The 15,960-nt window shown below is 50.3% G+C and overlaps 1 protein-coding gene across 1 annotated transcript in view; it reads right to left on the minus strand.

Annotated features, from left to right (window-relative positions):
- Positions 1 to 15,462, minus strand: part of ACOXL (acyl-CoA oxidase like) — a 360,344-nt gene extending 344,882 nt beyond the window's left edge. The window contains exons 1-4 of the mRNA XM_075562669.1: positions 15,445 to 15,462; positions 15,199 to 15,282; positions 7,146 to 7,232; positions 6,727 to 6,825 (exon numbers count right to left, since the gene is read on the minus strand). Of these exons, the coding sequence (XP_075418784.1) occupies positions 6,727 to 6,825; positions 7,146 to 7,232; positions 15,199 to 15,282; positions 15,445 to 15,462 (288 nt within the window). The remainder of the gene's footprint in view (positions 1 to 6,726; positions 6,826 to 7,145; positions 7,233 to 15,198; positions 15,283 to 15,444) is intronic.
- Positions 15,463 to 15,960: the final 498 nt, after the last annotated feature.

Raw genomic sequence — 15,960 nt, forward strand, 5'->3', positions numbered from 1 at the left:
TCAAGAGCACTGAGCCTCTTAAAGGAATCACCCCACCAGGAAAAGAAATGGCTGACTTTCAGACCCCAGAGCAGACCCCTCCTTTCCGGTCTCTTGTATTTGTGATGATGGGCTGACATGTGTACTACCTGGCTGAGCCTCTGCCTGGCTTTCACATGTAGTCTTTCCTCAGTTACTGATCTGGTTCTCTCTAGACCAGGCAGGGCGCTCACACTTTCTCAGCATGCGAGCTACTTATAAAATGATCAATTCAAAATGATCTACCAACTACAAGAATGCAAAACATATATTTATTACATTTATTCATAAATGCATTGAGAATTCTTCATATGTACTATGTATGTTTATGCACCTTGCATAACTGCATGAGTCCACATTGCACAACACAACACAACTGTACATTTTTTGTCATGACCTGAGTTTGCTCTGATGACTTGCACTGAATGGAATGAGCCAGGAATGCATAATCCAGACAGTGGCTGCTGACAGCCGACCTCAAGCACACTTCCAAATGATCATCAGTCCTGTGGAACGGTCCTTGGACTTAATGATCTTTATGTGGAAAAGGCTGACTCACATCAATAAGTAGAGCCTAATAATGCAGTCAAGGAGGTAGCACATGTTCTCATGTTTGGGTCCTTTCTCTCTGCGAGTGAGTCCCAGAACTGTTCATGCGCTCTGGACTTCAGCTGAATGCCAGCTTGTAGTGTCAAAATCTCCCATTCTGTATGAAAGTGATACATTTTTGTCTTCTTACTTGGTCCAGCTCCTCCACTCCTTGTAATACCCTTTCTTATGTTTAAGAGAAAATAAAAACCAAGGTCTAAAAATTGGCGATAACTTAGCTTATCAGTTTTGCTGCACCTAGCGCAGTTGTTTGTGCATGCGTTTGACGCCTAAGATTGCATCTGATTGGCTGTGCTGTATATCAATTAAGTGACGGGATTGATGATAGGCTTACGTCTATTTTGTTAATACGTTGCGATCTACCCACACTACATTTGCGATCAACTAGTATATCGCGATCAACGTACTGAGCACCCCTGCTCTAGACTACTTCATATTGAAATGTTTACACCAGTAGAAACAAACAAGTCGTCATAGAGTGGAGTCAAACTCACAGAGAGTGTCAGAGTAGAATGGTACTCCGCAGAGTTTGCATCGGCTGGCTTTTCAGAAGCAAATTAACGGCCCTTTCTTCTGAGGAGCCTCTGGGTGGTCTCAAACCTCCAACCTTTGACTTAGTAACCTAGCGTGTTAGCCATGTGCATCACCCAGGGACAGAAAACCCAACATCAAGACCCCTCAGCCTTGGTGGATCAATCACTTGGCTCCACTGTCCACAGGGCCTTGTACAGTCCTGCCCCCGTGGTGAGGGTCTGTGGTGGGAGCAGCAATAGACCAAGCAGAGACTGGAATGTAAGGCCCACTTCCAAGCCAGCCTCGTAGGTCACCGTGGCGCTGTGCCACCACGGCATGCAGGGAACACTGGCCCTGACAACTCGGATTTTCAGTCTGCTCCACCTTTGGCATGGCTGCTCCCGAATCTGTTGCACCATTTGCCTGACCAACAACTGGGCTAATAAGAGCTTCCAAGCAAACAAACAAAACCAAGACCCTACATCTAAGTCCTGAGACAAACGTGCCTGCGAAGGGTTCTCTGTCCAAGAAGGTGCCCCATGTGTCTCTGTACAACAGCCAAGGATTCCAGCTACAGAGTCAGGAAGCGAAGGCTGGTCAGGAAGAGGGTGGATGGAAGCGCTGTCTTTTCTCTCATCTCTGCTCAAAACTGGCTTTATCTTTTCTGTGGTCTTGGAGTCAAGGCACAAGGACCAAGTCTGTATGAGGTCCCCGGTGAGAGGTTTAGTTCTTCCCAAGCTCCTCACCTCCTGCCCGAGACCCTGCCCTTCTCTGCCAGCTCTGGGTACAGTCTAGTGGCAGAAGAGCAGAAGCTGGCAGATTTCCTTGGAGCCGGCAAGCTTGACCATCTGGCTGAACGAAGCCAACGAGCTATCGATGGCACAAGGGTTATCGCAGATTCCAGATTTTAAAGCACGGAAGCTACACGCTTTCCTACTGGCCAAGACACACGGTCTGGCAGCCTCAGAAAACATGCTCTGACAGGTGTGTGCCCAGGGAACCTTGTCACGTGTGCGAGGGCTGCTCAGGAACAGAAACGGACACCCAGAAGTCTGTGGGGGCCGCCCTTGTCCTCTCGGGCCAGTCCCAGCTGCCCAGTAGCAGCGTCCGCGGGAAGCCAAAAGCCGGAAAAAGCAATCAATCAAGCACTGAACAGAACAACAACAACACAGTCCCTGTGGAAGGATGGGGGGCGTGGGGAAGGGAAGGAAATCACAGCAGACACAGTGGCCGGCTGCGCAGAGCTGGCAGGACCGTGGTCCCGTCAGCCTCCGAGCCACTCTGTGAAAGACCTTTGTCACTTCTCGCAAAAACCTCTGGTTTGCAACGTCGGCCTGGACCACCATGCTAGCGCTTAAAGCTGGGTCTGCACAATGCACTCCCTGTGTGGGGCGTCCCCGGCATTGTTGAGGTCCGCACTGAGTGCCAGAAAGACGGCTTTGACCAGGAAGCTTCTTCACATGTGCGCCCCATCCAGTGCTGCGGACCAGTGTGAAACACGAAAGTCTCCTCTCCGACTCCTGGACCAGCTAGACCGGCTATCTGCCTGCCTGCCTACACACACACACACACACACACACACACACACCGGCTATCTGCCTGCCTGCCTACACACACACACACACACACACACACACACACACACACACACACACACACACACTGGCTATCTGCCTGCCTGCCTACACATTCACACACACACACACACACTCACCGGCTATCAGCCTGCCTGCCTGCCCGCCTATACACACACACACACACACACATACACACACCGGCTATCAGCCTGCCTGCCTGCCTGCGCGCACACATACGCACACACACACACACACACACACACACACACACACACGAGAAAAAAATGCAGCACCAGCTAATGTAAGAGATTTAAACAGCCCTTGAGGGAGGGAAGGCTCGTTGGATACACGCTAACATTTTAAAGGGGAAATGAAGGGGAAACACAGAAACCAGTGAAGGGAGAAAGCCATTCATTCCCTGCGATGCCAGCTGTCAGTGGCTTGGGCTTCTGATGGGCTTGTTCTCAGTCCCACCCCCAGGGGAGACCCCAGCCGCTCACCAGCATCTCCTCAGCACGATGACGATGACGTCAACACCCAAATTCCCCTACCAGAGGGCGGCAGCTGCTGCAGCGCACCAGGTGGCTAAATCATTTATGTTATTTGGGGAAAAGGAGGCCCACACAAGGGAATGATTTTTGTCGGGGAAGAATATTATAATTGTCAGAAGAAATAAATAAATATCAATTGGGAGGGTTTGTTTGGGTTTTTCTTTCCCCACATGGCACGGCAAGGTGACTTCAATACCATAGTTCAAACCCCAAAGACGCCTGCCTGTTAGGAGCATCCTATGAGGATCTAAGCCGCACCAATGACACGGCCAGAGTCAGTCCCTTCACCTCAGTGGGCCTCAGTTTCCCCATAAGTAAAACAGGGGGAAATACCTGTCGGGTTGCTGGGTGGTGCAAATGCGATCGAGCTTAGCTGCTGACTGAAAGATGGGGAGTTCAAGCCCACTCAGAAGTGATTCAGAAGAAAGGCTGGATGATGTACCTCTGAAAGAACCCACCCCTGAAAATTCTGTCCGCATCCACGTTCAAGTCCGACCCCAGGGGTGGCCATGGGTCAGAAGGGGCCTGCGTGCACCTGGAGACTGGTAGAAGATTTTGACACATCTTACAAAGGTTATGTGTGCAGTATTTGCCGTGGCACCGACTACGTCAGTGCTCAATGCACCCACTACGATCAGCTCGATCCTGACTCACAGCCACTATGGGGGTTCACCGTTCTCCCAAGGAGGGCGGTGGGTTTGAGCTGCTGACCTCTCAGTTAGCAGTCCACTGTTTACCCAGGAGCACCACCACGGCTTATTGCCCTGTCCACGGGGTTGCTGCTGTCAGGAAATTCTATGGAGGGAGGGACACCGAGCCTGGAGCATAAATCTCAACAGCAAACCCACGATGTTCTGCCGTCGAGTCGAAGCCGATGCAGCGCGGCCCGTCGAACAGAGTAGAACCCTCCAGGTGGGTTGGGAAACTGTGAACTGCTCAGAGAAGGCAGCCTCGTCTTTCTCCCACACAGTGGCTGGTGGGTTTCAATCACTGGCCTTGCAGTGAGAAGCCTGGAACACAAACCAAACTCCCTGCTGTCGAATCCATTCTGAGCCATAGGGCAGGGCAGAACGGCCCCGTGGGTTTCCAAGGCTGTAATGTAGTGAGTGTTAGTTAAACAGTGGCCCTGTTTATATTCTTGTTGAAGAGCTCCCGTAGCATCGTGGGTTATATGTTGGGCTGCTAAGCACAAAGCCAACAGTTCAAAACCACAGGATGCTTTTAGGGAGAGAGGCGAGGCTTTATGAGTTTTCACTGACTCAACGGCAGTGAGTTTTGTTTGGGTGGTTATCTTTGGTTGAGTTTAGATTCTTGTTCTCACTGCGGCATTGACCGGTTTGCTCTCCATCTAGATCAGTGGTTCTCAACCTTCCTGATGCCGCGACCCTTTCCTCAGGCTGTGATGGCCCCCCAACCATAACATTATTTGCATTGCTATTCCACAACAGTAATTTTGCTACAGTTCACAGTAATTTTGTTACATTTACGGGCCACCCTGTGATAGGGTCATTCGACCCCGAAAGAGGTCGGGGCCCACAGGTTGAGAACCATAGCTCTAGAGAGTTCTTAAAAGAGTATAAAAGTCCAAGGCAGGCATCTCTTACTGGCTAAGCTGAACTTTTATTTGATTTTGAGAAGATTTCAGGGGAAATCTTTGGTTTAAGGTTTAAACTAGTATTTAAGTTTTGGTTTAAACTAAGATTTAAGAACAAAAGTTCAGGGATTCATCCAACTTTTATGGCTTCATGAAATTCCAATTCCCTGAGGATTTTAAATTCTCTTCTGCATTGTCCCCTTTTTAATCCAGATTCTTCTGTAGAAACTTAGCTCAAAATGTTTGGTAACGGTAGCGGGGCCCCATCCAGTACGGCCCCGTGGGTTTCCAAGGCTCCGGGTAAAGGTTCCGTTGTTCACGGAGGCGATCAGACACACATCCCGTAGCCTCCCGCTAGTCCTGACTCTCCTTCTTCCTCTTCTGCTCCAGGTGAGAAGAGACCAAGTGCTGTGCCTTGGACGACTGCTTGCAGGCCCTCAGATGCCAAGCACTGTGAAATCAACTAGGAGGTAGAACAAAAAGCACTAGATCTTTTATTAGGCCCATTACTGGACAAGGAACAAGGAACACTAGAGAACACGCCGTGCCTTTGAATTGTGGGACTGATGAAGATATTAAATCTACCACGGACTTCCAGCAGAATGAACAAATCTGTCTGGAAAGAAGTATAATCACATCGTCCTTAGAAATGAAGAAGAAGTCAAGACTTCATTGCAGGTGTTTTAGGCATGTTATCAAGAAGGACCAGTCCCCAGACAAAGACGTCATACTTGGCAACTCAGAGGGTCAACAAAAACAGAGGAAGACTCTCAGTGAGATGGATTGACACGTAGTTGCAACAATGATGCAAACGCAGCAACAACTGTGAGCATGGCAAGGGGCCAGGCAGTGTTTCATTCCGTTACACACAGGGTTGTTGTGAATGGAAACTAATCTGACAGTACCTATGGAGAGCAACAACTCGGATGCCCCATGAAGTCCGTGTCAATCTAGCTCTGCCACAGCTTTTGCCAACTCAATGTTCACATGCGTACAACTTAGTGACAGCAATTACAGTGATCCTCTGTGCTGGCCATAATTAATTCAATATTTTCATCTCCATTCGTCTTTCATTCCCCATACCATCCTTCCCACACCTGGTGACCATCAATAACTTTGTTCCCTTTTCTTTGGTCTTTTTATGTAAATGAGGTAATACAGTATTTTTCTTTTTCTGATTGACTTATTTTGAATGCTTTCCATAGACATCTATAAAAGGATACGCTATATCTGGAGTGGCTGAAGCCAGTTAGTACTCATGACCTGGGATTCCAAGATCCTGGACCACCAAATGGGCAAACAGAAGGAAAGGGAGGGAAAGTACCCCAGGTGCACAGGGTAAAGGTAGTCAAAGACAGGTTTGTGAAGCTTTTGTTTCTATTGTCATGCAGGGCACCATTAGGAGGGTGTGTCTCCTGAGACCAGTAATAGAAAGGACTTGGATCCTGGTAAGGAAATCCCCACAGATGGAGCCTCCTCACTCCCCTGACACACGGTGACAATAAAATTGGTTACCTTCCAGACCAAGACTACCACTGTTAGGATGGAAGACTAAATGGCTTGAGGGTTACTGCACGAGTCTCTGAGAGCTGCCCCAAGGGGTTAAATTAACACGTGCATATCAAGTGTTTGGAGCGGGGCCAGGGATTGCAGGTTCTGCGCCAGGGTTGGCTGATACAGACGCGTGATGGCTGACCATACATCCACCTCTTCTAAAACGCTCCTGCATTTGCTATAATCTGGATCCTCTGCCAAAGAGCACACACAGAGAGAGGGAAGTTGAACTCAGGTAGAAAAAGAGTCAGTCGGTCCTGTACAGGTGCCCTACTGCTCTGCACTGTGGAGCGAAGGACAGAATCCTCACCTGTGTAGAGAGGTCAAAGGTGGCTTCCGTCTGGATCCCTTTCACGTTGCTCCCATGGCCCCTCTCGGTCATGGCAAACATCCCGGTGTATTTCTGCTCCTGCAGTTGACCGGAAGACAAAGAGAATGAGCCCGTCAGGTGGCTGCTCTCACTGCAGAGCTCTCGAAGGATTAAGAATGCTTGGGAGGGGAGCAGAGGGAAGCTGGAACGAATTATACAAATTGAGCAGGATGACAGCTAGTGTTATCTTAACAGGATGACAAGTTCGATGTAATATTGAAAAGAGAGTCTCAAATTTTCCATCCCGGGCAATGTTCTTGCTGACTAACTCTGTTTCTCTTTCTGCAACATACACACACACACACACACAGCTAACGCTGAACGTTTTCCATAGAAAAAGATGTCTGTACATGCCATACCTGAAGCGGCTGAAGCCATTTAGTAACATGTTCTGGACTTCCAAGGTTCCTGATGGCACCACCAAATAGCCAATAAATTATGCCACACTGGAAAAAAAGGAAAATGCAAATTATAATTACGAACAGTCAACAATTTGATGAGAAGCAAAACCCTGGTCCAATGCCAATCAACCATCAGACTTCCATCCATAGAGCTTGATGAGAGCCCTCAAGTGACAGAGCTGCCCGTCCTTCCGCTCAATGCCTCAGTGCAGACGCGACTCACTGGTCCCTCTGAGCGAGCCAGGCCACTCCAGCTCAGATTGGCAGTCCTCCACCCTCGGAGTTGCCCTGTCCATCCCCATCCAATGACTGCTGCGAATGCTACTCGGCCTCATCTTCTCAGGGTCTAACTCGGTGCCTGATGTGTGCCACACGATGTCTGCCCAAGGGTCGCAGGTGCCGACCGACCACAGGTGGCAGGGGGGAGGGCTCCCAGGAGGAACTGTCTGCAGCCATGAAGGCTGATGGGAGAGGCAATGCTGCAGAATGGGGACAGGCTGGTTGTGCTTCAGATGAAACAAAACCAAAGCCAAATACATTCCCCTAAAGTCAATTCCAACTCCTGGTGCCCTTGTAGAGAATGACTCCGTAGGGTTTTCTTGCTTGTAAGCTTTACGCATGAAGGTCACCGGGTCTTGGTTCCGGGGCACCTCCAGGTGGGTGTAGTGGCAGAGCCAACCTTTAGCTTAGGAGCGGAGCACCAACTGTTCCTCAAACCCCAGTTTGGCTGCCCACTGGCTGTGGGATGGTGTTCAGTGATGTAGCACTGGCCTCTGGTTCCTCGTCCTACAAGTGCAGTGATGGGTGGGCACACTCCCTGGTGTCCATGGACCCCAGACTCTGCGCTCCTAGGCACATGCTCAGTTATCACTTACTCACCCCATGAAGAAATGATCGTCACCCCTGCACATGCATGTGAACCCCAAAGCCCAGAGAGGGGCAGCAACTTGCTTAAGGCCGCATCCTGAGAAAGCAGGTCGAGCTGGAGTTCATGATCAATCAAGTTGTCTAATACCTACTGGCACTTGATCCAGTGGCCGCAAGGATTCAACAAGAGTCAACAACTGAGCACTGTGCCTGATTTCTTGCAAACTTTAGAAACTCAGTGCTGAGGAGAAGGAAGGGGAAGCGGAAGGGCTGACTGGAGCAGGGCCATGTGGACAGGTGAGAATGACCGGTGGCTAGGACGAGAAAAGCTCAAGTGTGCACGTGGTCGTTACGGCTGCAAGTCACACCCGGGACAGGCCACACTCTGCATCATCATTCTTGTGGCCACCGGGGTGTTTTCAGGGATGGACCTGTGATCCAGGTGGGGCAGTTAGGGAAGCTAAATGGGGCCGGGGGGGCTTTTTGGATGCCACAGATTTGAGGGAGACAGAAGGCTGGTGGGGCTGGCAGCATCTTGCCATCACATCCTTTAAAAAGAGAGTACAGGACAGAGCAGAGCTAAGAGACCAGGTCCCGCAGGTCCTGAAGTCTGCCCTGTAAGCCCACTCTAGATGCTTCACTTTTAAGCAGATAGTAACTGTTTCCTCTTTCTCAAGTTTGAATTAGGTGTTGTTGATTTGGTTTTTGTCCACTATAAAAGCCAGTGAGCAGAGGGTAGACCAAGCCCGCCTGGCAAAGAGGAGGCGACAGCATCTCTGCATTGCAGAACCAGCTCACAGCTAGAAGCTGTCACCAGTCTCCCTCAAGAACCAGTCCCTGCACCACACAGGTGAGATCACCTGGCACCACAGCCCGAAACGGTGCCTGTACTGCTCCCCATGGCCCTGACCGGCTGTCATCACCACCAGCCTTCAAGCCAGGTGAAGCTTGCTAGTAACATCTGACACAGCAAAAGGTTTTCATCTGGAGAATCATAAAGCGTCCTGGGAGGAAGCTCCCCACCCCCGGTTACCCAGCACGCTTCACCACAGAACCACTGCAATTGCATGACTGATTCCCACCCAGCAATATGCGACCAATCCAAATGGGAGTTCCCGCTAAACCACCTTAGAAGTCAAGTTCTGAAAAGTAAATCTTTTCTAAAGCAAATTGCCCATCTCTCAATTCTCCATGACAGGTAGTTAATACATTCTTTAAACTATATTCTCTTGCTCATTTCAAAATCCTTTCCTCCTCTGTACCCAAAGCAAAGGCAAACCAAACCCATTGCTATCGAGTCAATTCTGACTGGAGACTGTAAATCTTCATGGAAACACACAGCCTCATCTTTCTTCCGCAGAGCAACTGGTGGGTTTGAACCATCAACCTCGGGGTTAGCAGTCCAATGCCTAACACACAGAGCCACTGTGAAAGTTATATAATCTGCCAACTTGAACAAAGGGGTGGAGTTTAGCCTGTCAATCAGCCCACAAGGTAACACCCATCAGAGGATTCTGGGAACTTCCTTTTTCTCCTGGGAAGAGGACACACACTCTCTCTCTGCTTGACATTCCTGTTGACAAGCCACAGGGAGCTATGCTGATGGCATCAGACCCCTTGAGCTAGAGGAACCACATGGAGACCCATGACAGTGCTGAGATGTTTACACCACCACTGGATCCACCGGACTTTCCACCCACTGGCCTGTGGTCTTCCTGCGTTCAGCATCATTGCATGTCTTGTGTGAGTCTGAAGGGAATTTATAAACTGGTGTCAGACATAGGGGCTCATGTCAGACTCTGGACTGGGCTGGGCTGTTTTCCTAATACACGATCATCCTGATATAAAGCTCTCTCTTACACACATGTGAATGTCCTTGGATTTGTTTCTCTAGTCATCCCGGAAACAGCCACCAAGGCTCCTCTGTAGAAAGTGGGGGAAACCTGGAGTGCTGCATCAGGGGCAGGCTGAGTGGCCCTCCCTGCTGGTCTGCACAGCAGACTGAAGCGCTAACGGAGGCATCCTTGCATGGTCCAACTCCACGCAGTCAGTTATCATGTGGGGGCATCCCCCCAAGTGCTGGCCAACAGGAGGATAGAGGTCATCTTCTCTGAATGGTAGGTCATCTGGCCAAAGGGGACCCAGTGGATGGGAGCGTGTGGAGGGTCCAGAGCAGATGACCTCTGTGACCTGCCTCTACTTGGGACTGTCCCTCTGTGGGGCCAGAAGGATGGAGCCCAGCTCGGGGAGCAGCTGCTGAGGTGGGCAGAGAAGGGCAGGTAACAGCTCAACTTGCAGTGGCACCCATGGGGGTTGTGGGGAACTAGGAAGGTTCGGGGTAGATCTTGGGTGCTGATGGGTTGGATTTGGGAGGAGGAAAGGAGGACCTTAGAGCAATGCTGAGTCTTCAGTCTCTGTTGAAGGGAAGACCAGTAACTGCTTGAAGAAGGAGCCAGGGAGGAGGAGCGGGGTTGGGAAGAATCAGGATGGAGATGTGAAGACTGACAGGAGACGGGCATGAACCCATCCCGAGGGACAGCACAGGCATCCTGTCCACTGCTGTCATCACTGTCCAGTGCCCAGGTCCCTAGAAGCCCTCAGACAATAAGACACACAAGAGCTCCGTTTGCAGGTAACACACTGGCGAAGAAATAACATCCACAAGGGGCACTGCATGACGACCTAACTTCAAACCTGTACCGTGTGTCTGGGAATGCTCCCTCTGTCCTCCCTCACTTTGGGGGCAGAGAAAAGGCACAGCTACACTACCAGTAGCATGAGGTCATGACAGCCTGCCCCATGAGGGATGGCAGCAGCCTCAGTGGGCCATGGGCACAGAGAACACGACAGGGCCTGGACTTCCTGGTGGGCTGCCACGATTGAAATCTATGGAAAGGCTACCAGCAGCGCCATCGTGGCAGGAGAGAAAAGTGAGGGGGCAAAAGTGAGGGGGCAGGTGTCCGAACAAACCCGCCTGTCTCCTGGATGATAAGTCCTAGAGGCAGAACGTGGCCCAACGTCGCAGGGACTCTAACTCTGCCCTGGCGTCTACCAGGATGAGTCAGACAGAAATGGCCTTGGAGTGCAGCCAGACTCTTTTCGCTCCAAGGACAACTGGGAAGCGCCAAGGCACTGGAAGGGTGTTGGGGGATGATGGTCACCCCAGAGAGGGGAGCGGAATGAGGCCAACCAGGAAAACAGCAAGAACCGTCGTGGGGAAGGAGAAGAAAAGGCAACATGTCACGTTTCTTTTGGCCTTCCAGATCACATCCACGTTTTTGGCAGGAGACCTTGGGCTGCCTCCCAAGCTGGAGTGAGGAATCAGATCCGTCAGCGCGGAGAGCTCTTTCCCTGGCACCCCGCGCGCGTTCCCACCCTCCTTGCTGTGAGTTGCTCTCAGAGCCAGACACGGCCCTGGCAGCACTGGGCTGTGTGAGAACCACTGTGTCTGTCCAGAGCGAGTCAGGGATATCCAGCACCTCTAGATAAACACAGGTCTGGAGGCAGAGAGGAAATGGACCTGGGACAAGGAGGACTTTGATGGGTTTGATACTGATGGCCCTGTGGGGAAAGTGGCGAGGAGACCTGGCAGGGGCCAGGAGCTGCTTTGGGGCAGGTGAGGGATCTGGGAAACCCTCACCAGCCCAGGGTTCACAGAAATGAGTCCCAACACACCACGTCCCTCTCTCCCGACACCGCCTATACTGCCAACATAAAAGACACCCCCAGCCCTTCTGGGTGGACCCGGGGACACACTGCACACTTCCCTCTATCCAAAGTTTCCAGGAAATCCTCAGCAGGGACCGATGCACTGGGAGGCAAAGAAAACTGAAAATCAAACTCATTGCCCTCGAGTTTATGCTGACTCATGGTAAGGTCAAACTTTGGGTCTTCAAGACTCCAACTCTTCAAGGGTGCTAAAAAGCCCCATTTTCTCTGGAGGAGCAGCTGGTGATTTGGAACTCGATCTTAGAGTTAACAGCCCAACATGTAACCACCACGAGGCCACTAGGGGGTCCTTGGTAGGCAAAGAGGGGTGGCAGAAATCATGTGTTGTGAGTCCGTTGTAGCCCTGTTGGATAGGTCTTTGTTTAGCCAGCAATAATCATGCACTGCACACCTACCAGGAACCAAGAGTGCCGACAGGATAGTCCACGAGGGATGGCCCTCCAGGGAGCTAAGAGACACCTCAGTCCCACAAATGAACAGATGAGTTCACACTGGGGTGTGGACTCTGATGGGACCCTTCGAGAGGACGTCAGCTGCAGGTTTCAGGAGGACTCCTAGAGGGAGGGATGAATGCGTGGAGACCTGAGGAATGAGCTGGTGTCGCTGTCAAGCAGGGGAAGGAAGAGAAAGATCACGTTAGGGTGAGGGCACCTAGGTCCCAGGGGGTAAGAGGAACCAAAGGAAGGCAGTTTGGAGGAGCTCCTGGAGAGGAGGAGACAATAGCACACTCGGTGTCTGGAGAGACCAGACCCCTCAGGGGCCTGAGGGCAGGCCGGCCTTCGAAAACACAACTGGAAGCTGCAGAGGGGCTTTAAGCTGCAGGGTAAAGTGATCAGAGAAGTATATTTAAAGCCTGTTTCTTCCAAGATACTCAAATGTTCTTGTGGAGCACTCGGGAGCCGTGCTTTCTTTTTCTAACTTGCAGTTACAAACGTGTTCACGCAAATAGAAGAGGAGAATAAGCTCAACGGTGACCGGCTCGGGTCCATCTGACTTCCCGCGTACGCCCATGTCCTTACCTTTCCTCTCACGGCTCGGGTCCATCTGACTTCCCGCGTACGCCCATGTCCTTACCTTTCCTCTCACGGGTAAGTAATTGCCTTTGGGCCATTCACAGTCACGGCCGCTGTATGTGTTAGACTAGAACTGTGCTCCCCAGAGTCTCAATACCTTGAGTTTGAGAAGTGGCTCACCAGCCTTCCTTCACAGGAGCTTCTAGGTGAACTCGAACCTCTAACCTGTCCATTCGTCATCAGGGATACTGAAGGCCTTCATTCTTCCCGAGTCCATCCCAGGTATCACAGCACTTCACTGCTAAACATTTCACTAGGTAGTTGTCAAAGCCAAGGGCTCTTCTTTTAAACCAAACCATACACCCCTTCTCCCGCCTACAAACACAACCCTAATCCCCTAACACCACTAAATGTTCAGATCGCCCAGCTGACGCGGAACTTTTCTTTCCACTGTGTCCTTCGGACAATGGAACTAAGTAAGGTGCCCCGCAAATTGTTGAAACGTTTGTGTTTTACGCCACGGGCTGTTCCTCCATTCACTCAGACATTCACCCAGCAGCCCCATGTTCCTGGCGCCAGACCCTGAGGTGGAGAGGAGGGCTCCCCACCCAGTGGCGATCTCCCCACTGTGACAATCCACCAGGGGCCGGGCAAAAAGAAAAAAGGGGGGTGCAATATGGCAATTGCACAAACTGACTAAAGACCTTAAGTCTAAACCAGGGCTCCCCAATATTTCTGAGAGCGGGGGTGTGTTTGACACATCTCTCCAGAAGCCAGAGGCAAGAGTCTGTCCAGCTAACAACACAGCCGGAGCCCTCTCCCCAATGCGACGGCGCAACTTCACTCCTTCGTTTCCAATTGTACCCACAGAAGACGCTCACAGCACAAAGCAGAAATAGCGAGCTCTTAGACTCACCCCGTTACCAGGCCTGGCTTCCCAGCCTATCAGTTAGTCTTCAGGTTCTAGCCGTCACTTCTCACCCGCAAGGACACTCGAGCAGTACGGTTGGATCTGGAGACATGTTTGGTGGCCCACTGGTGGCCAGGGAATGAGAGGAGGGCATGTGCAGGGCCACACAAATGACCCTTTGTTGGGAGACTCGGAGCACCCTAAAGAGATGTGACAGTCACGCGCACCTGAGCCAAGGAAGCGTTTCCATTTACAACTCTTGCTGACCTGGAAGTCACAAAGCAAGACCACAATGACATGCCATTGTACACCATGTGACCAGCAGAAAGGAAGTCCAACAATTGACAATGTGGGAGAGGATATGGATCCACAAGATCCTCTTCAATGCTACTGGTGGGAATGTGAATCGATACAGCTTTAGAAAACAGACAGGCGTTACTCATTTATCCTGTGACTAGAAATTCTGTTCTTGGTTGAAAACCTAAAGGAAACGTTTACACATGTTTAACGCCAGCCATGGACAAGAATATTCACAAAAGCACCTTCTCCGTTAGCGAGTTCTGGGAAACGACATGAGAAAATAGATGGATAAATGTGGTGGTATGTTTGCACGGCGGAATATTATGCAGCCACCAAAAAGGAATGAGCTGCTATTTATATATCATTGGCCAAACACCAAAACTATAAAGATGGAGAGATTAGTAGCGGCCAGGAGTCATGGAGGGAGTTTCTTCATAAGGATGGAATGATCCTGTGTCTTGATTCTGGTGGTGGTCATACACATGTAGATAGGGAATCAAGCTAGATAGACCTGTACGCATGCGTGATGGTGTTCATGTGAGCATGAATGAGATGGAAACAAGATCTGTCTAGCCGCCGCTCCGCAGGAGGACGATGCGGCGGTCTGTCTCTGTAAGGACCACAGCCTCGGAAACCTAGGGAGCATTTCCACTGTGTGCTATCAGGTCTTTACAGGTTGACATGGCCTCCACGGTCATCAACAGATGTGGTTTTGGGGGCACAGCTACATGAGAAGCCACCACTAAGGGAACCTGGGTAAGGAGTCCTAGAACTCTGGGTCCTATCTTTACAACTTCCTGTGAGTATTATCATCTCAAACCATACTCTTGGTTCTTTTCATTAAACCCTGAATAAATAGAGCGACATGAAATTACACGGATAACCTTAGCCATGGCATTTCATTGTAAAAAGTGAACCCCAAACGATGACGGTGACTTTTGTGAAATTAAAACAAACTAAAACCATTGAGAGGCGCAAATGCAATGAAACTCTGTATAATTAAATGCGAAGGGAAAAAATAAGCCCAGGACTGGATAAAGCAGGAGTCGAGGAGGGAAACTGTGGGGTCTATCATTGTGAAAACATCTGCTCCCATAAGAACAAAGGTCGCTCACAAGGTCACCTGTGTCATTCTGGGCCATTCCAGTCGGGCACCGGGCCACAAAGAGCCGGGGAGACCAGCGCCTCTTACCTTCACTCCTGTGGCCATGTCAGCCATGGAGATGACTTCCCCGATGACAAGACTTCGACTGACATAGTCCTTCGTTCTCTCTACCTGAAAGACAGACCCCAGTTAGGTTCGCCTTATGGTGTTCTTGCCTTCTAAACTTATTTATTTTTTAATAATAAGCAAAGAAAACTTTTATAATAAAACTTCAGCATAATAAAGTTAACTTTTTAATTAAGAAAGGGTCCCAGACGTCTACCGAAGCAAAGCCTTTTCGTCTCCTTTCATTGTGGCCCTCTGGTCTCAGTTACATATACCAAGCAGTGCCCACTCAGCCCACTCTGACTCACAGAGACCCTCTGAGTGTCCATGTACAACTGTGCTCTGTTGGGTTTTCAATGAATGATCTTTTTTTGGAAGTAGCTTGCCAGGTCTTTCCTCTGAAGCACCTGTACACTTGAACCTCCAACTCTTTGGTTAGCAGCTGAGCAGTTAAAACCATTTGAACCCATATGCACAGTGTTTAAATACTCGGTCTTGTACAATAGCAAACCAGGCCTGGATTTTGTCTTCATTAGGCTTGTCCTTCACAGCTGCCCAGCATTACCCTCTCAGACCTGAAAATCCACAGTTCTGCCCAGCTCTGTAGCCTCTCTGCACAGACATGTCAACCAACAGGGAACGGCTCTTATCCACGTGACAGTCTCGCTGCAAGGACAGAAGGCTTGGGGACATTTGGATGCAGCAAAAACACTGTTCTTCTCTTTGCTTTCTAATCAGAGCCCG

The sequence above is a fragment of the Tenrec ecaudatus genome, chromosome 11 (genome assembly GCF_050624435.1).
Source record: "Tenrec ecaudatus isolate mTenEca1 chromosome 11, mTenEca1.hap1, whole genome shotgun sequence".
Classification (NCBI taxonomy): Eukaryota; Metazoa; Chordata; class Mammalia; order Afrosoricida; family Tenrecidae; genus Tenrec; species Tenrec ecaudatus.